Source organism: Rosa chinensis, chromosome 4, assembly GCF_002994745.2.
Source record: "Rosa chinensis cultivar Old Blush chromosome 4, RchiOBHm-V2, whole genome shotgun sequence".
NCBI lineage: Eukaryota > Viridiplantae > Streptophyta > Magnoliopsida > Rosales > Rosaceae > Rosa > Rosa chinensis.
In genome coordinates this window covers 60,799,121-60,820,008 of record NC_037091.1, presented here as the reverse complement: position 1 = coordinate 60,820,008, position 20,888 = coordinate 60,799,121, and the positions used below count along the sequence as shown (strand labels likewise).

The window sequence follows — 20,888 nt, the reverse complement described above, 5'->3', positions numbered from 1 at the left end:
GCACCAAGGTCCCAAGTCCAGTGTCTGATCGACACGTAGAAACCCTAAAGTTGGGAATGTACAATAGGAGTTGACATTGGTGTCCTTTTGTAGCAATAAGTAGTCGCAAACAATTATGAATCCTTTCAGAAAGACTGAAAAGGAGAGAAACAAAGTAACCAACACTTCATCAGTCATAAACCAGTAAAGAAAATAGGGCGTTGTGTATAGTGCGTTCTGGTTCCTAGAATCGTTAGATTGCAAGTAGCCCTCAGAGTACATTAGAAATTATAATAAAAACAGTACATATTCTAACTCCTTATTCCCCTCTTATTATCCTAACCTTAATGAAAGTAAAGCCTAGCTATTTGAGGTAGCTTAGCCCCAGAGAACAAGAATAAAGGGAAAACTAAAACCTAGTACCATGTCAAACAGTATTTATATATTAATAAAATATTAGAAGCTAAGGCGGTGCTATTGAGCGAGACAAAAAGAGAGATGGGAAGAGGGAAGGTGGAGCTGAAGAGGATCGAGAACAAGATAAATCGACAAGTAACATTCGCAAAGAGAAGGAACGGGCTGCTGAAGAAGGCGTACGAGCTCTCCCTTCTCTGTGATGCAGAGGTTGCTCTCATCATCTTCTCTAGCCGTGGCAAGCTCTATGAGTTCTGCAGCGGGCCCAGGTACCTTCACACCCGCCGGCCTCTAATCTATAAATACATACTTACATTTGAGGATTAATCTTCGGGTTTAAGGGTACCCTATAATATAATAGGGAAATTGATCGTTTGCTTTTGCAGATGATTATATACAGGTACTGTTTAAAGATATATAGATTTACTGTACGTATTGAAATTTCCACTTTGATATTTGGGGCATTCCAATATCTGGTAATTCCCTTTAATATGTTTGTAGAGTTGTTTAACTTCGGTGCAGATCGAGTAATCCCTCTTGAAATTCTAATTAATATTATATTTGGATTTAAAACAACATTTTAGATTAATAGCTTTTGTTATACACGAATTAATTATGTGTAATGACTAATGAACCTCCAAATACTCCTGATTTTACTAGTATCACTTGTATTTCAACCAGTGAGAAAATTTCAGTTCATAGACATTCTCTCTTTGTCAAACCACAAGTTAGAATAATCTTCAGTAGAATCATATATATTTAATTATTTGAATGTGATTATGGTAGATATAATATATATGAAATATTGTTAACTAAAACACATTTTTAGGCTTCGTTTGGTTTGCGGAAAGTAAGCATCGTGAAAGGAAATTTGTTCATTTCTTGTGTTTGAGATGCAACAGAAAAGGAAATATTTTCGTGAAGCAAAAGAAAATAGGGGAAAAATGGTTTCTTCCATACTTCAAAGGAATCACTTTTCCCTATTTTTTTCTTACATTTATTACTCACAACACATTATTTTATTGCATTATTTACAAATTTTTTTAGCAACTTTTCGGATAACTTTTCTTATGTTACCAAACATTGAATTGAAAGTTTTTTTGAAATTATATTTCTCTTCCCAAGAGAAAAACAAAAGAATTACTTTTCTTTCCGCGAACCAAACAAAGCCTTAAATTTCATCTTATGTGACAGCTGATGTGACATTATCACATTATTTAATGAAATGTTTTAATAGTTAATAATTTATTGTGAACTTAATTGATAACTCTTGTAAGGTTTTTTATCATCATTTTCTCCTTTCATAATTTTCTACTTAAGATATCAAGTTTTGAATGTTCAATGAGAAAGAGATTGTGTCTACATTCCTTGTTTTGCCTATCATATATATCTTATCAAATTTACAATATGCACAAGGATCCGTTCCATGCCCTAATCAACTGTACCGATAATTAAGATGCTTTGAGCAATTTGTAAATTAATTACTTTCCTAGCAGCGGTGCATGCCCTCATTCTAATTGTCGTACATTTATTGGTGGTTGCTTAATTTCATTTCAGCATGGAGAAGACACTTGAGAAATATCGAAGATACACTTATGCAGCACTGGAAGCGGGTCAGCCTGCTCAGAATACACAGGTTAATTAGTTAGGTTATATGAAGCACTTGCCTGTTTTCCAAATCTTGTTCTGAGTTAAATCTCTCAATCTGTGTTAGCTGTATGTTGGTAATGACATTTCCTCCACCATACAGCTTCTTTTCCAAATCTCGCATGTCCTATTTATGCCTTGTTGATTTTGATGGAACTGCTTTCATGTTATCTAGCAGAGCAGATATGAAGAATATGAGAACCTAAAATTGAAAGTTGAGGTCCTACAACGTACGCAGAGGTAGATCGATCTTGATACCAAATTGATAGATTTGAACTCTAGCTAGGACTCGTACATTCTGTCAACAGAATTTGGCACTGGATCACTTTGCACATAATGCACCTTATTGATACGTTCCAAAATGATAGATCACATTTGTCATTAGTACTCATTTGTGGATTTTCACTTGGTATTCTTAGACGCTTTCTTGGGGAAGATTTGGAAAATTTAGACACAAAGGAGCTTGAGCAGCTTGAGAATGAACTAGATTTGTCGTTGAAGCGAGTTAGGTCAAGACAGGTATCAATTTTGTTTCCTGACTACGAAATATAGTAGTTGTGAATGGCTAATCTAGTTGTAACAGTTAGTTTAAGGACAATGAGTTTCACCGATCAGTTTCTAATTAGCCGAGGCTAATCTCTTTTTGAGTACCGTCAACAGACTTACTCTTGAGACTGAAATTTGACAAGTATGCGGTTTTAGCATATCTGTTGCTTAATTATTTATTATTTTACTTATATTTTGTGCTATTTATCTTAATGCATCCAATGATTGGTGAGAATATTAGAGTTTCAATTATCAACCTGGTTGGTTGTATATCTTCTGTGCTTGTGGTTATCATCTTCAAACGAGTTTTTGGCTGCTTAGAAACCATCATTTTCAGACACTATCTATATGAATACTTTTATAAAAGTTACCCTGATTCGTTTGCAGAGCCAACATATACTTGAACAGCTTTCAGATCTTCAGAGGAAGGTATACTAATCTTAATCTTTTGCATAATGCTAGATGAACCATATTTCTGGAACTCGTTTTCATCCTATCTTATATGACACCTAATGTAGTATAAAAGCCTCCATATTAGAGTATTTCATTTATCGATGTTGTCATATAAGGTAGGATTCAAGTGGGATAAAAAATAGTAATTCACATAGCATTACTCTAATATGTTATCATCAATCAATTAATATATATACATATATTTATATCAGGCTTGCTATGCTAAGGAGGTCTGTTCCTTAGCTAAGGAACGGATTTTCATATTTTGACAACTTTTCAATCACATATTCACATCTTAACCGTTTAGTTTTTAGACCCTAATGTATAGATCACTTATGCAAATTTTCAGCCAAAATGATGATCGTGAAGGCATCCAAAATTGCAATTTACAATTATGAACACAAACTGTTTAGGTTGGACAGATTCAGTTCGTTCATTGATTTAATCAAGTTCGATACCTTAACGATCATCAATTTGGCTGAAAATGTGTAGAAGTGATCTATACATTAGAACCTAAAAACTGAACGGTTAAGATGTGAATATGTGATCGAAAAGTTGTCAAAATATGGAAATCCGTTCCTTAGCTAAGGAACGGACCACCTTAGCATTGCAAACCTACACACACACACACATAGTCCTTCTTGGCTAAGGATGTCATTACCATAGCTTAGGAACGGATTTCAAGTTTTTGATCACTTTTCGGTCACATATTCACATCTTAATCGTTCAGTTTTTAGGTCCTATTGTATAGATCATCTATGCAAAATTTCAGTCAAATTTATGATCGGCAAGGCATTCAAAACTGCAATTTACAATAATGAACACGAACGGATCCGGTTTGACAGATTCAGTTCGTTCATTGGTTTAATCGAGTTCGATATCTTAACGATCATCAATTTGGCTGAAAATTTGCAGAAGTGATCTATACATTATGACCTAAAAACTGAACGGTTAAAATGTGAATATGTGATCGAAAAGTGATCAAAAACTGAAAATCTGTTCCTAAGGCTAAGGTAAGGATATCCTTACCTGAGAAGGACTATATATATGACTGCGCTATTTTACCAATCTAAGTCTTTCAAGAATTGCATATGCAGGAAAAGATGCTACTAGAAGCAAACGATGAATTGAGAAGGAAGGTATACATTAGCCATAATAATTAATATCATATATTTGGTCTTTCATATATATATATATGATTTAATATATATCACGTTAATTTCAGAGTGAGGCCTCACTCTGGATAGGATTTTATATATATATATATATATATATATATATATATATATATATAATCATATACTATCTTCATTACTTGAGTCTTGTCCTTCCACTTGATAGAATTTTCAAACTAATATCCAAAATGGCCGGAGCCCTATACTTGAATCTTGAATTTAATCAATGTATTTTGGTTCTGACTTTTCGTGTTGGTCACAGTTGGAAGAAAGTAATGAAGGCCTTCAACGTTCCTGGAAAGCAAAGCAGCTAAGTATTCCAAATGGCCACCCGTCTACTGCTCAATCAGATCAAGGTTTATTTGAGCGTTTACAATGCAACAACAAAGCACTGCAGATAGGGTAACTACATAATTGACTTATGGGGTTTTATAATCAACAATGATCAAAATATTCTCCTTTTGATCTTTGTGTTCTACATTTGGATTTACAGCCACAGTCGTGAGGTAACAACTGAGGTAAATGTAGCAACCTCAACCCAAACTCGTAGCGGATTTGTCCCAGAATGGATGCTGTGAAGTCTCGGAGCTGTCTAATATGGTGGTTCTACGGACCAATCGATCAAACACAAGTGAACTGTAGTGCTAGTGTTGTTCGATTGTATATGATTATCGAACCAGCGTGAATAGGTATAAAAGTCAAATAACCAATTTTTTTTGTTTTTTTATTTGTCATTCACACGGTGTCCTTAAAAGCTTTCTAGGTCCAGAGACTAATCCGTGCTCGGGGGATCTTGTCAGAACGCTTCCTACCCCCTGGCCACTAAGAATATATTGGGATTTAACTCCAATAAGCGTCGGCCGGATTCGAACCCGGATGTAGGGGTTCCACACCTGGAGGCTCTTACCAACTTAATACTATTCCACTTCTTTTCACCAAATTGTCAGTTTATCCCAACAAAAGAAAGACATTAGAAAAATCACATAAACACCGATTGTTGAAAGACTTGCCATTATCTTTTTATCTGTCAATTTGTAGTGTTTCTTCAATATTTCATCTAAAATTCTGAATTTTGAGCCATTTACCATTTGTTCAAAATAGCAATGGAACCTTAATAATGGTCTAGCGGACATCATTATGCCAATATTTGAATAAGACAACTACGCACATTTTTTCTGTCATCTGAAATAGGGACATTTCATTATACACCCAATTTCTAGAAAATTTACTGGAAAAAACCCACCTATGTTAAAGGAAAAGCACATTATGTGCCTTTGTTAAAGAAACAGACGGAGAGGGAATCAAGGAATTGCAATCACATCACAATCAATATTTACTATCATCATTGTAATTGATGTTAATCGATATTTCCATTGTAATTTCATCCCTATATAATGTTGAGAATATATATACATCCCACATGGGAAAAATGGGACATTGCCTATGGGTTTATAAGGGTTTGGGCCACTCCATCCATTGCCAATTGGTTTTGGATGTGAACCCCAGATTACTTTATCATGATATCAGAGCCAGGTTACCCACGTGTGCATGTCTAACGGCCACACGGGCTCCACGTCACCCAAGTTGTCCACGTGTGTGGCTTGAAAATTCGCCACACGTGCGGGGGCGTGTTGAGAATATATATACATCCCACATGGGAAAAATGGGACCTTGCCTATGGGTTTATAAGGGTTTGGGCCACTCCACCCATTGCCAATTGGTTTTGGATGTGAACCCCAGATTACTTTATCATATAAAAGGGCTATGAAATGAAATGAGTAGACAAATTCCAATCTCAATTTACTTTTATAACCTATTATTTCTTTTCAATCTACACCCAATTATTGCCAACTAGGATAAAATATTAGATTTCATTTTCCAAAAAATTACACAAATTGCTATAATTTAAATCTGACAAACATAAGTCAACTAGCAAAATTAACGTCATCTTTAAATACCTTAATTGTATATTTTTTTATTGGTCCCATTATTATCGCAATTTTCATTAAATTCATCATGATGCTAGAATTATAGATCTTTTTTGACATAATTTTCTGAATTCAAAAGTTATATAGATTTAAGTGAATGTGATATTTACTTTTTGATAATCTAAACTTTCTATTTTAAAAGTAACTTTATGTTTTACTTGCAACCTAACCTAAAGGTAGAAGTTTAAAGTTTTTAACCCAACTAATAGATTGTATTTTTTTTTTAAAATTACAACCTAAAGATTAGACAGGTATGTTTAGCTAACTTGATTTCTAGAAATTTTCATATCAACCTATTTATTAGAATCATTTTTAACATCAACCTCTTTCTTAGGTACTCTATCATTGCGAGTTGACCATGTTTATTAGGTTGAAATTCTCTATATTATACCTATATGCGTATGCCTATATAATAAGCTAGGTACCTAATCATCAAAACACTTTTTCTAGTTAATTTGATTTCAAGTATGTATCTGATATATAGGAGGTTTTTTGTTTTGTTTTTTTTGTATGACACGGACACCTCTATATTACAATCATTTTTTTTTTTTTGTATCATACCTCTTTATTAGGTTTTCTACTATATTATACCTATGATCGTAGAAGATACGATCTTTTTTTAGCTTGAAGGTTTATGGTATTCAAGCATCACTTTCATTTAATTACTTAGTAGGTAAATTAGAAATGTAGTAGTTGAGAGTAAAAAGCTATCATGAGATTAATATGACAATATACCTAAAAAGAAGAAAAAAGTAATCCAAGAACAAAATATACCTTACAACTAGAAATCTTTCGAGAATATAGAGAGGCACCGAATGTGAGCCTAGGAGTGAAAACATAATAACACAAGCTTTTTTCCCATTTCTTGACCCCATCTTGAATCCTTTTCTTTTCTTTAAGAACATTTCTTTAGTTGTGCTTCATAGACACAAGCGAAAAGTATCATACCTGCTTGCCCCTCGCCCTTTCTTTCAAGCAAGAAAAACATTTTCTCCCAGTGATTGAATCAAAATCTCTTTCCATCTTTTGAAACAATAATTGACCCCATCAAGGAAAAGAAAATTGAAAATCTATTTGAAAAGAAAATACCTACATATAAGGAAAACAAGAATTGAAATTTGTGCTGGAAATGAACTACCATTGTAATGAGCATATATAGAAATATATACTCAAGTCAGTAATCAAAATATAAAGTAAGGAAGAAATTAAGGACGTAATTGATTATGATAAAGTCAAAATGAATTGATTTTTTAGCTTAATATTTCAAATTCAAATGGATGATAAGATTAAGCAAGATACTTAATTTAACTCTCCATAATCAGAAGGGCATATTAGATATATCAAAGAATGAGAAAAACTATTAATTATAGACATATACTCTATATGGAAGGTTTGCTTATGTAGAATGGGTGTAAATTGAAAGAAAAAAAATATCTATGGGTTTTTCTCAAAAGAAGCTTATATTTTTGGGTTTATATCTAATTTTCTCTTTGAAATATTCAGACAACAACAAGAATTATTCTATTGTGTAAGATTCAATCATACAACAGTTATTGTCAAATAGGTGTGATGTTGTCCGCATTTCTTAAAGGGACAACAAATTTTCAGATTGATGTTGTTCAAATAACTAGTTTTAGATATCATAATAAATGTTGGTGTTGTTTCATTATTATTCAGACAATGGTTGAAATTTGATGTTGCCTGAATGAATTTACTCAGACAGCTCTTATTACATTGCTATTGTGCAGTTACTATTAATACAATGGTTGAAAAAGATGTCGTCTGATTGTTTTGATTCACGCAACAGTTTTTTAGTTGTCTATTGTGTCACTCTCTTTCAAACAATGTACTTAAATTGATGTTGCATGAGTTTTAGGATTCAAAATATTTGTGCGCCGAAGTTAAATTTAACACTTAGCCAAATTTTTAATTTTCACTACTTCCCTCCGTTTGACTAAATTTTACTTTGATGTTGACTAGTATTTAAAGGAACTAACTCTAGAAACTAAATATGTCATGATTGCAGTGATTGGGTGATTTATGAGAACTTGAAATTGTAAACATGCCTTTCATAAGCAAGCATGGTTCTTTTTAGTCTTTAGGGCTGCCAGAACTCCAAATGTTAAGGTTGGTGTCCTCAGGGCTGGTACAACAAGTGTCTTTGAGAAAGTACTGCAGCCATCAAAGAAATCCCTCAGTCTTGCCTTTGTGCATCAAAAGGTAGTTATGTCATGCTTCTACATTACTCTAGGTAAGCATCTAATTCTGTACAAATTGTAGCACTACCTCTTATGCTTTAGTCACTCATAAGACCCAAAAAGAAACATCATGACATTAAGACTATATAGAAAACATTGGAGAATACTATTAAATTGAAATTTCTCCAAATGAAAATGCATTGAGTATGAATGAAAAGGTTTTATTGTGCTGAAGTTAGATGCTATTGAAACATGATGGATTTTGGATTGCTTAGTTTGATTTTGATACATCCATGTGGCTTTTCAGCCACTTCATTTTGGTGGTACTTAGTTGTGGTGTTGGGGATAGCTCTGCATCCTAACATTTGTCTTGCATTTCTTTTACTTAAAAGTGAGACGATAGAATCTATGCATTTGAACTAAGTGGTTTATTGTTATTTTCTTTTGTTCAAGATCAGCCAATCTTGTGGGATAACTTACTATATCTTTTCTTTTTGATTTAGTATTGGATTTTAATCATGGGCTAAGTTAGTAATAGACAAAATCATGACCATTTGAAGTAGAGCTTCTAAGTTAGTAATAGACAAAATCATGACTTTGAACACTAATTTGGTTGTGAACCAATACCAAAACCCTGCTGCTAGTCAAGCCACAAATCATGAAAGTTTATACCAGCAGAATGCATATTCTTTCTCCATTTTGAAAGGTCAATATGAGTATAAAGGTGTTAACTTGTCCTCATCACAAGTAATGCAAGCAACAATTTTAAGAAGGATTATACTTTTTCACATATTAATCAAACTTTAAATTATCTTCCTTCAGTTGTTCCCTAACCTAACCTGTACTTGAATTGTAAGTTAGGTTGGTTCAAGTATCAATTTCAATTTGGCTTCTTGCTTGTTTTGAATTGTAAAATCACTTGTTGTTGAGGTCGAGAAATTCAAAAGATCGATCTTTTTTGTCATCTTTTATTGTATTTCATTTGTTTTGTTTATAATAAATTGTCTTTGGTTTATTAAATATTGCAGTTGCTGATGTGTTCTTGTGGAGGAAGAAGAAAATTTCTAGGGCTGTTCTTGGAAAAGCTATTGCCATTTGGGTACTTTTTGAGTTTCTTGAATACCACTTGCTTACAGTTATCTACCCCATTCTGGTTTGTACCTTAGTAACTCCGGTATGGTCAAAATTCCATTGGTATTAGTCTTAATCAGTTTTGGGATTGTATTTTCAACCTAATTGCAAATTGTGATTGAATTCATCCCCTAGTTGATTTCTTCTCAGCAAATTATTTTTGTTTTTGGAAGTGTGTCAACAACTTTGGAAGTGATATTAGCAAGTGCCAGTTGTACATTGATGTGCTCTCTACGTTGGTCATGGAATATTACATAGCGGAAAAGCGAGCACCCCATGCAGTGAAGGCTTACGCCAAGAATGAACCATCCAAGCCTCCAAGCTGACTACTTCCCATATATGGAACAATTGTTACATTTATGGAAGTCCAAATGTTGTTCATAGTAGTTTTTTTTTTTCAATGCTATTGCATTGCCCCATGTACTCTTTAGTTTCATTCAATAAATATTGGCGTTCTTTGATACAAGGAAAAAATACATCATGATTCACTTTCAGACCACTCTCAACTAAGTAAAAACAATTGTCAGAGAGAGTTAAACACAACTAAAAAGATAACAAAAACTGTTGTTGGAGCCATTTTAGCACAACGAGACTACATCAAAAATCATTGTCCAGTAAAAACTCAGACAACAATTATTTAGAGAAATCTATAGTATCAAAATTGGACAGCCAGTGTCATTTTTAACAACCTATTGTCTTGTTTAAATTCAATCAACAGACTAAAGCTAATCCTTTGATATAGAAACTTGATAGAGACAACAGTAAGCATATAAGACGTTGTTGTTTTTTCTGTGTTAAGACAACATTCATGTTAGTCGTTGCTCTTATGCAGGACAATCTCAGACAACAGTTACCGTGTTGTTGTCTGTTTGAGCCATCAGACAGTAGGAGCTCAGTTAACAGCAAAGAGGGTCATCAGACGACAGCGAAAAACTATCGTCTGATCGTATTATTGGTGTAGTGATGCATGGACAAGTTTTCAAAATTTTACATATTGTTTCTACATCTCTTTGTTAGGGATAAATTAGCAGTGAAAAGTTTTTTTTATTGAGATCACATGGTTTTCTCAAAGACATCATAGGCCCAGAAACTAGTCCGTGCCGGGGAATCATGTCAGAACACTTCCTCCCTCCGGTTACCAAGAATAGATTGGGATTTAACCAATCAACATCGTCGGGATTCAAACCCGAGTGTGGGGGTTCCAAACCTGGAGCCTCTCACCAACTCAACCACTTGTGATGGTTAGTGAAAAGTTAAGCATAGAAATAAGTTAACGACTTGTGTTATGTGATTACCAAAAGAGTTCATCATTACTGAATGCTTTCTCCCCCCTCATCTTTTCAAATTTCGGAAAAGAAAGAAATTCATTCTCATATAACTCTAGGTAACCAAACACCAAAGTGTACATATACTGGCGGCCGTTCACTGCCAAAAATGATGAAATCGATGGCGTTGCCTGTGTCTATACCTCGCCTATAATTTTTATAACTGGAGCCTACTCCAAGTATATATGAACGAGGAATGAAGAATTCACCTTGAAATGTTTTAGGCCAGAAATTTCCAATTATATATGTTTTCTCCCTCTACAGATTGATTTGTTGTGCATGGTTGGTGGAGTTGGAACCGTAAGGAAGAGAAAAACACAGCTCAAATGGTGGCGGAGCATGAGGTGGCCAGAGGAAAAACCCAATTGGAACCCGTTTTAATTTCTTTATTCGATGCACCGTAGTGGAATCGATTTGATGTGCATAGTTGGTGACATTGTCACATTGGAACTACAAGGAAGAGAGGAACACAACCCAAGTGGTGGTAGAGCTCGAGGTGGCTGAGAAAGAAAACAACTCGGTTACAGCCCGTTTTACACTGTCGTGGAACATGTTCTTGTCTATATTTGAGTGGCTATATAACCTTGGGGACAACTGGACAAGAATTCCTAAAGAGATAAGGTTTTGTGCAAGGACTTAAAAATCGATAATATCCTCGATATTTCTTTTTTTTTAGGATCTCGATATATCTTTGACTTACCAAGAGAATATTGTGAGAAATTTTTGAAATTTCCAGATATTTCTAGAAATTCAGAGATTATTGTCACCTCCCGAGATATGTGGGTTGGTCATAAAGTATTTTGACTAAAATTAAAGCCAAATTTTGACGAGGATGGGGTTCGAACCTGATACCTCATGAAAACTAGCCATTGTCCTTATCCAATCCGACTAGACTATATAACATCTAAAGAGGAAAACTTTAAAAAAATTATAGGGTCATGTATCGCGATTTGAGTCTTTTCCCTCCATGCTTATAAATCTTCTGATTGTCTAATTTGCTAAATAGTAAACATTTGGCTCTCTTAAAAAAAAGAAGAAGAAGTTTTTCTATGTATTTCTATAGACCATTTTCTACTTTTCCTGTTTGCTTGAAGACCGATATTCATTTTAACATATCTATTTAATTGTAAAATATTATTATAATTGATAATTAACTCTACAATCTCCTATTTAAGTCATTTTGAGATTTCTCATGTAGAATTTTTATTTTTTTGTTATGTCAGTGTATCTTATTATGATCTAAATTATTACAATCATTATACAATTAAGTTTATCAAACATTTTTTTTTAAATACTATAGATAACTGATCATGCATGTAAATATTTCATGAAAATTAATTAATGATTTCCATGTTACTTTCTAAATTTCCATCATTTTTTTTCAAAAATTTACTTAAATCGAAATTTCCTCAATATTTTTATCAAAATTTTCATTTTTTAGACTATCGATATTTTCTCGATATTCGATATTTTAATCCTTGATTTTGTGAATGGGGAGTAGCTGGGTTTCTAAATTTGGGTTGGAGGGGTCAGGATGTAGGCCATTCTTTCCCTTATAGATTGTCGGCAGGTTTGAAATATATGATGTTTACTATATGGACAGGAATTGGATCACATAAATTACATATCCTGCACCTGCTTGGAAGGCAGGCATCCACACATGGCTTTTCTTATTAGTATAGTAAAATGTTTATATAAAATTTGTCGAAAAAGGAAAAAAGAATCCCATAACAAAAAAATTACCTGTACAACACATATACAGTTATTATCAAAATCTACTAATTAAATAGCACTACTCGCGTTTTCAGACACTAAAGTCTCTTAGACTCGATAGATTTTCTTTTACCTTCGAAGGCCAGATAAATGGTTTTCAACTCAAATTTTTTTTTTTTTACGATCCATATAGGTTTTGTTAGTCTTATTTCCGAATCTATCCTTTGCAATAGTACGAGTGATGAAGTGAACCCACCGAACTATTACCTTACTGTAATAACTATTCCTACTGTTCATAGTTAACCGCGCGATGACGTACACATGTAGCAATACACACAAGTCCGTCCGTACCAATGTGCGAGCTGTCAATCGTAGGGAAAGGACTGCATAGTACTTGCAGCGAATAGGAAGTCGACAGCGCATCCTTAAAAACCACACCGGTTTTTTGTTTTCCACCAAAACCACCCTATTCTCTATGAAACCGCTTTTAAGCTCCCATTTTCCTTTTCCATATATACCTTCTGCACATGCTCTTTTCCTCAGACAATCCTCTCTCATATATATGGCTAATTTATAAGCTACAAGAAGAAAAAACCCATTAAATTTTTCTCACTGCCTTTTGCAGTTTTGCTAGAAACTTTTAGTTTCAGGTTAGTCTTTGTTTTTTTGGTGCTTCAACTTGTTTGGGTAGTTATCAGAAAGATCGAAATAAAAAAGGAAAGTCATTGATTCAGGAGGAAGCTAGCAGGTAGCTTTGTATATCATCAATATGGGAAGGGGTAGGGTTCAGCTGAAGAGGATAGAGAACAAGATCAACAGGCAGGTCACCTTTTCGAAACGAAGAACTGGGTTGCTGAAGAAGGCGCATGAGATCTCTGTCTTGTGCGATGCTCAGGTTGCTTTGATTGTCTTCTCTAACAAAGGGAAGCTCTTTGAATACTCAACTGATTCATGGTACTAATCTCTCTTAACCTAGCTAGCCATCTGCTTCTTCTTCTTCTCCTCCTCCTCCTCCTGCTTCGTTTTCTTTTAGTAGTTTTATTTTTCTTATCTGTCATTTTAAATTCAAGCTTGGTGAATATCATGCAAGTACAACGGTGCTTATTAAGAAGAAGTTCTTATTGTCAGAAAAAAAAAAAATTAATAAGATCAAGTTCTTATTAAAGTTGTGAATTTGTCATGTGGATTCAAGCTAGCTGGGAAATGATATGATGGTCAAGTGTACTTAATTTGATATTAAGCAGGACTCCAGCTAACTTAAGTAGAAGTGTGAATGACCTAGAAAAAATCCTATATGAATGTGAGATTTATGAGTACTTCATCTGCTTTTGGAATACTCAGGCATATATGGCCTGGGTTTGGGTTGATGTGCAACTTCCTATATTAGTATATCATTTTGTACGTTTTACTGCAATTGACACAAAATTTAACTATGGAATTGAACCCAGATCATAATTTAAAATGTTTGATAATTTTTTTTCAGCAAATTAAGAAAGAAATTATGAAAAAAGCAGAAATCTATCAACACAGAAAACAAAAATAAAGGAGTGGGAAGCTGGAATATTCCATCATCACACATGTCCTCAAGAGAACAGGACAGCACAGTCAAAAGTTAAAAGAAATTAAATGCAACTTGAAATCATGGACTTTTTGGTGTACAAAGCTAAACCGTTATTTATTGATTTTTGTAAATTGTGTAATGTTTTTTTGAGTATTAAAAATTAAATCTAAAGAATGGAAATATGCTAACTTTTAGTTCTTAGTTTCTTACATCATTGTTCCCTTTGTTGCCAATTAACATGTAATTCAGTAGTTAGGGCATTGTTTTCTCAATAAATCTTTGACAGAAGTCCCTATTCTTGTTCATCAAACAAAAAGAGTCTCATTTTGTTTGTGTAATGCACTTGTTTAGTCTTTAAACAATAAAGTTCAAATAACTATCGGTAAGAATTATGGAAATTAACAGTCTATAAATTTGCCCGGGATTTATATTTCGGACTAGAAAAAGGTGTGGTATATATGAAGATGCCTTAGAATAACCTTTAACAAGTAATTATACCACTTTAATTAATATAATAGATTTTTATTGACCAATCTTTGACGAGGATATTCATATGTGTTTCTTATTATTAAGTTGAATTACCCATAGAGTGTGGGACTATATATTGATCCTAGTAAGCTATATATCTTCGTGTAGATTCAACAACCAATTGAATCGACACGATCGACTTCATAATCTGTAGTGCCTCACTCTCTGCACTTATCCTTAATACGGTTAAGTACAGATAGTCAGGCACTGTAGATTGTCTCTCTTTTTTGCATATATGAGTTAAGTACTTGTTAGATATATATGGTCATGCTCCGTAATGACTGTGCAGCATGGAGAATATACTTGAACGCTATGAGCGGTACTCGTACGCAGAGAGACAGCTAGTCGAACCTGATTTGGAATCACAGGTACTTGCCATTTTGCCTTCACTTGACTGAGGTCTTCATGCGTTCTATGCTAAATTAGTTAGGTCACTTGGTAATTAATGCAGGGTAACTGGACCTTCGAACATGCTAGACTGAAGGTGAAAGTTGAGCTTCTGCAAAGAAACCTTAGGTATATGTGGTTAATTTACTACTCTCGTAATAACTTGCCCCAACTAATTAAGTTTTCCTGTCCTGAATTGATTATTTCATTGTATATGTCTACTTAAACCAATCGATCTGCAGGCACTATTTGGGAGAAGATCTGGATTCATTGAGTATCAAAGAGATCCAAAGTTTGGAGCAACAGCTTGACAATTCTCTTAAGCAAATTCGATCAAGAAAGGTATGCTAGCTGCATGGGTTGATTAATGATGGTCTACAGCTAGCTAGTTTGATTATAGCACTAAATATTTTCTGACTTCTTGCAGAACCAACTCATGCATGAGTCTATGTCCGAACTTCAGAGAAAGGTTCGGCTATTTTGCATATACTTAGTAACTAAACTTAATATTAAGCAAATTAATGTTATTCATGGTAATTACTTAAGGGCTTTGTTTCATATAAGTCAATTATACATTACTTTTTTTTTTTTTTTGACTGTGAAAGGAGAGGACAATTATACTTGACTTGTAAGTTGTATGCATGCATACATATATATGTATATACATCCATTAAATTGAACTTTCGCAGTCTCAGAATCTGTTCATAATTTTCTTTCTGTTCTGCACTGTGACAGGAGAAGGCAATGCAGGAGCAAAATAACTTGCTTTCAAAGAAGGTCATCAACTTAAAAATATGCTAGCAAAGTCTTTTCTACTTAATGTGATAATGCATGGCTCATCTTTTCATTAGGTTCTGATTTCATGAATAATCAACATTACCAATATAGATTAAGGAGAAGGAGAAGAATGTAGCGGAAGCTCAGGAGGTTCATAATTGGGAGCAGCAGCAACAGCAGCAAAACCATGGCCTTAACCTGGTAGCACAGGCTCCACTTCCATGTTTGAACATGGGGTAATATATTAAAACCATTCTTCACAGTTAAATAATAAAATTTTGGGCCTGTGTATAATAAAGTATATGGTTTTGATATATGCAGGGGCACTCAGCAAAATGATCAGTTCCTTCAAGTGAGGAGGAACCAGCTCGACCTTACTCTCGAGCCATCGTTGTATTCATGCCACCTTGGATGCTTTGCTTCATGAATATCATCACCAAGTAATATTATTAATTGCTAAGTGCACTAGCTTGTAGCATGATGCTAAGGTTTAGTAGAGTACTTCACCACATATTTTGCTATAATGTGAACCTGAGTGGTGAAAGGTAGATTTTCAGACAAAGCCAACGATCGATCAGGATATCCAAAATTATTGGGTTTTGGAACAATTCTCTAGCTCTGTCGATGATGCTAATTATTATGTATTGCCAAACTTTATTCGGTTTGCAAAAAATTTCACAATATTTTATTTAGTGAACTTGATGACTTGACGAAATAGTGTTAGCTCAGTGGTTAGAACACTCACTTCCTAATGATGTAGGACGAGAATGGACTCAGTTTAGCCGAAAAACCATAAAAGTAAAGAAGCGGCGTAGAATCAAGAAAAGTGATTGGAAAATAGGTAACTCACGCGTAATGAGATTATTAGCCGCTGGAATATTCAAGAAGATTTGGTTTTGGACCTTTCGAGTTACTCGTACAAAAAGTCAGGTTTTGATTTTGAATCAGATTTGACTAACTTTTGGCCAGAATGTCCGTTTGAGACGCATGATAGCTTTCCAGAATGGGAACGACGAAATCTTCAAGACTCACTTTAGTGAGCCCTATCAGATTTAGGCCAAAATATATCGTCTTAATTATCCGATTCGTGATTTCATATTTTTAGGCTAGTTTTACATTCTTTTTATTTTAGGTTTTCTAGTTTATTTTGGATTTGTTTTGTTTTAATCCGTGGGCTTTAGGGTTTCATTGTTAGTCGCCCTAGGGTTTCTTTCCCATATATAAGCAACCTTAAACGGCTGTAGAACTATCTTTCATCTTTTATCAATTAAATTGAGATTATTCTCTTTTATCTCTGGTGGACTCCAGAATCTTTTGCTTAGGTTTATTGCTGGTAAACCTAGTTATCAATCCGACTGCGTCAAGTGGTATCAGATTGATAACTAGGTTTACCAGCAATAAACCTAACAAAAGGGTTCTGGAGTCCACCAGAGATAAAAGAGAAAATCTCTATTTTATTGATTAAAAGTTGAAAGATCGGTTCTGCAGCCGTTTAAGGTTGCTTATATATGGGAAAGAAACCCTAGGGCGACTAACAATGAAACCCTAAAGCCCACGGATTAAAACAAAACAAATCCAAAATAAACTAGAAAACCTAAAATAAAAAGAATGTAAAACTAGCCTAAAAATATTAAATTACGAATCGGATAATTAAGACGATACATTTTGGCCTAAATCTGATAGGGTTCACTAAAGTGAGTCTTGAAGATCTCGTCGTTCCCATTCTGGAAAGGTATCATGCGTCTCAAATGAACATTCTGGCCAAAAGTTAGTCAAATCTGATTCAAAATCAAAACCTGACTTTTCGTACGAGAAACCCGAAAAGTCCAAAACCAAATCTTCTTGAAAATTCCAGCTGCTAGTAATCTGATTACGCTTGAGTTACCTATTTTCCAATCACTTTTCTTGATTCTACGCCGCTTCTTTACTTTTATGGTTTTTCGGCTAAACTGGATCCATTCTCGTCCTACATCACCTAAGATCCAGATCCTAAGTTTGAGTCACCGTGGGGGTAAGAGTGAAATATTTTGATCCTCTTTTAAAGAGAGGAACAAAAAAAAAAAAAACCTTGATGACTTCCTATAAATTTCTACAGATTTCTGCATATCAATTGCGCAGTAACTTTCGGGAAATTGTTTTGTGACTTCTCTGTTAACTTGTAGATCTTGTGAGACAGTCTTCCTGTCTATTTAAGCGAACTACATTCAGGGCTGGGCTTTTCTACATTAAGGTGACCAATCAAGGTTTCTATCTTAGTGGAAGTAAAAACCCTTTGCGACATAATATATATATACCTTAAGTTGTCTAATTTGGCAAATAATGTCACAAGGTACGAAAAGAAAACAAAGACAAGTATACATGCACAGAAGTGACTATCATGAAAGAAAAAACTAATGAAAACAGAAATCATGTACAAGATGTTAGTATATTCTTTGGGACTAAATGGTTGTTTCTAGTTGTATAAAGAAAGATATTCTTTTTGGTCTGAGTTTAAGAAAGATGTGTGTGTGTTTGTGTGTGAGTGAAGATATTATGTGGAATGTGGATGGAGTTTACATACTATATCTATAGAATTAAATTGAGTTGGTGTATTTCCCCATGGAAAAATGAATTTAAGCCCAGAATTATTGTATTTACAGCTTCACTCTTTCTGAAGAAATGGAACATATAGAGATCATTCAAAAGGCTTCTTAATCCTTAGAATTTTGATTGCTTAACCAATCCACTTCTGCGTTTATATACGACTGTCTCTACTTTGGTAGCTGTTGCCTGTTGCAGTTGCTCTGTGATCTCAGAGATCATTAAATGACATCACCTACAAAATCAATTTGAACTTTAGTCAAATTCAAGACGAAGCTATTTTGTTACAAAGCCAACCCCACTTTTTTCTCCCAATACTTTCACCGGAAAATGCATGAGCTAATCTACCACTATATGGAAAATTTGAAAATGTACATATGATAAGACCCCCAACATTCATGATTAACTTTTCTCCAGCAAGAATTCATAGAGTAGTCATCAATTTGAAGGCAGTTTTATAAATAGTTATAAACAGTGTGAAGCTAGCTAGAGAAATTGGTTACCTGGCTGCAAACTGGACATTTTTGGTTTCTCTCCAACCATTCATATATGCAAGCAAGGTGGAAATGGTGAGAACACTTTGCTGTTATCTTTGGATTTTCAGGTGTGTATTCTGTCGCAATTTTCAAGGAGCCTCAGCATATATTCAGCGTTGCATAATTAAGAAACCAAACCAAAGTGAAAATGTATTACCACAACCATCTAAATAGTATTTGCAACAATTCTTAAGAGCAATGCTTACCTTCAAGACATGTAGGGCATTCTTCCTCTTCCATGGTAGAAGGATAGAGAAACCAGTGTCCTCCAATCTTCTTTTCGATAAGCAAAGGACCAGGAAGGGATTGAATAGTAGTATTAGTAGCAGCATCCATGCCAGTCCCAGATTCCATAATAACAGCATTCGGTGCTACTTGAGTAGATGAATGTGTTTCCTCATTGCCGAACCCAACCTGCTTAACCTCAAATTGGTTATCACACACTCACGAGGAAAGCAAATTAAAAGGCGAAAGTAATGGAAATTCTAAAACCTAGTTACCTTATTGTACAAGTTAGGGATGATTCGGTTATCATTGTTGGCATTGTTAGCATTGTGCGTGTTATCCAAAGGATCGTCCGCATTAAAGCAGGAACAAAAAGAACCCATCAAGAAATCGCTTCAACTTTTGCTAGCTTCTATTTGAATTTTCAGTCACACCCTGCAGAGATCGTCAAGAAAATAAAAATATTAATAAAAATACAATGCAACATGCAGAACAAAAAAAAAAAAAAAAAAAAGAGGAAAACCATTCTATTAATCAATTATCAAAATCTGACATGAACCATTCTATAATCATGAACATGAACATTGTTGGATTTATAAACGCTTGAAGACCAAGACGAAACAAATCCAGAGTTCCAGACCCACAAAAGACTGAAGAAAATTGAAATTAAAATACACAGGTTGAGCTTGAAATTTAGGCAACATACTCGATCTGAGTCTTTGAAACTGGAGCAGATTGCGATGGTCTCCTTGACGACCAAGAGTCCCAGAAATATGAAACGATGATAAAAGAGAACCGAAGAAGCAGAAAGATGATCGGGTAGCAGTGATAGAGATAAGAGCTAATGAAGGCGCTTCTTTATTAATTAATTAAAATAGAAAAAAAAAAAGATAGAGATAATATCAGAACTCAGAAGGGGTCGAATATTGGAGTCAATTGAAATTCAAAAGTCGTAACTTAATGGGAAATCCTTAGTTGAGTTGCGTACGGATTTACGGTGAAATCCGGAATTCGGGGAGCCCATTTGTCTTGTGGGTAATCTTTGATTACATCGAATCTCAATCTCAATCTCTTACATCTCCTATCGCAACTTGGATTCTCCAAAACGTTTTTAGTTGATGTTTCTTCTGTCCCTTCCTACATTGATTAATTTTTTTTTTTTTTTTGAGAGGGTCAATCCATTATAATGAAACAGTAAGTACCATTACACAATGACCCACCCCAATAGGGCTACGTCAATATTGAATCACTGCCTAGACTAAGAGCTAGCCTAGTTCGAATAAGCACTGATGAAGTAACCAGACAAGTAGGGTCGCAATCCGATGATGATGCACCCTACAATATTCTTGAAGAACAAAAGAACCTAGCTAGATTGGGGAGAACCCCAACCCATCAACATCGAGCCCAAGCCCAACATCATAAGCCCATGACCCAAGCCAATCACATAGGAAACCAGCCCAGAAGTCCAAGCCTTAGCTTCCCTGTCGTCAGCCATGGCACCTGCACCATGATCGACCACCCGCCTGGAAGCAACAACTACTAGCCACAGCGCCATCATGATCCGTCCATCATCCCCGACAACACCGACCACCTTTGAACAATACCTAGGCTTGTCCCTCCTTGCGTTTGCATCCACCAGGCGAAATAAGTCTGGATCATCACGCCGCCCCTGCCTGGACCAGCGCCAGATTTCCAGCAAAGGCCGAAGGTTGTCCCCGGAGCCCC

The 20,888-nt window shown here is 34.7% G+C and overlaps 3 protein-coding genes across 5 annotated transcripts; 2 read left to right on the top strand and 1 right to left on the bottom strand.

The window, feature by feature from the left end:
- The first annotated feature begins 227 nt into the window (after positions 1–227).
- On the top strand, positions 228–5,246 carry LOC112196400 (agamous-like MADS-box protein MADS2). Of its 2 annotated transcripts, none has more exons than XM_024336728.2 (8): positions 228–662; positions 1,951–2,029; positions 2,219–2,280; positions 2,460–2,559; positions 2,974–3,015; positions 4,137–4,178; positions 4,477–4,616; positions 4,708–5,237. In XM_024336728.2, exons 1-8 carry the CDS (start codon positions 478–480, stop codon positions 4,790–4,792), a joined length of 735 nt encoding a protein of 244 aa, XP_024192496.1. In that variant the 5' UTR covers positions 228–477; the 3' UTR covers positions 4,793–5,237. The 2 variants fall into 2 exon arrangements, with proteins under 2 accessions (XP_024192496.1, XP_024192495.1); XM_024336727.2 differs by having other exon boundaries at positions 418–662; positions 2,216–2,280; positions 4,708–5,246.
- Positions 5,247–13,058: 7,812 nt separating this feature from the next.
- LOC112196399 (truncated transcription factor CAULIFLOWER A) lies at positions 13,059–16,515 on the top strand. 2 transcript variants are annotated; one of them, XM_024336724.2, is made up of 9 exons: positions 13,059–13,219; positions 13,304–13,523; positions 14,948–15,026; positions 15,110–15,174; positions 15,288–15,387; positions 15,473–15,514; positions 15,781–15,822; positions 15,934–16,058; positions 16,144–16,515. In XM_024336724.2, the coding sequence occupies exons 2-9, from the start codon at positions 13,339–13,341 to the stop codon at positions 16,247–16,249; spliced, it is 744 nt and encodes a 247-aa protein (XP_024192492.1). In that variant the 5' UTR covers positions 13,059–13,219; positions 13,304–13,338; the 3' UTR covers positions 16,250–16,515. The 2 variants fall into 2 exon arrangements, with proteins under 2 accessions (XP_024192492.1, XP_024192493.1); XM_024336725.2 differs by having other exon boundaries at positions 13,069–13,523.
- A 1,894-nt stretch (positions 16,516–18,409) lies between these two features.
- Positions 18,410–20,076, bottom strand: LOC121052525 (E3 ubiquitin-protein ligase RNF126-A). Its single transcript, XM_040517744.1, has 5 exons — positions 19,870–20,076; positions 19,439–19,598; positions 19,145–19,352; positions 18,906–19,015; positions 18,410–18,637 (listed from the first exon to the last, which is right to left on the bottom strand). Exons 2-5 carry the CDS (start codon positions 19,544–19,546, stop codon positions 18,614–18,616), a joined length of 450 nt encoding a protein of 149 aa, XP_040373678.1. The 5' UTR covers positions 19,547–19,598; positions 19,870–20,076; the 3' UTR covers positions 18,410–18,613.
- Positions 20,077–20,888: the final 812 nt, after the last annotated feature.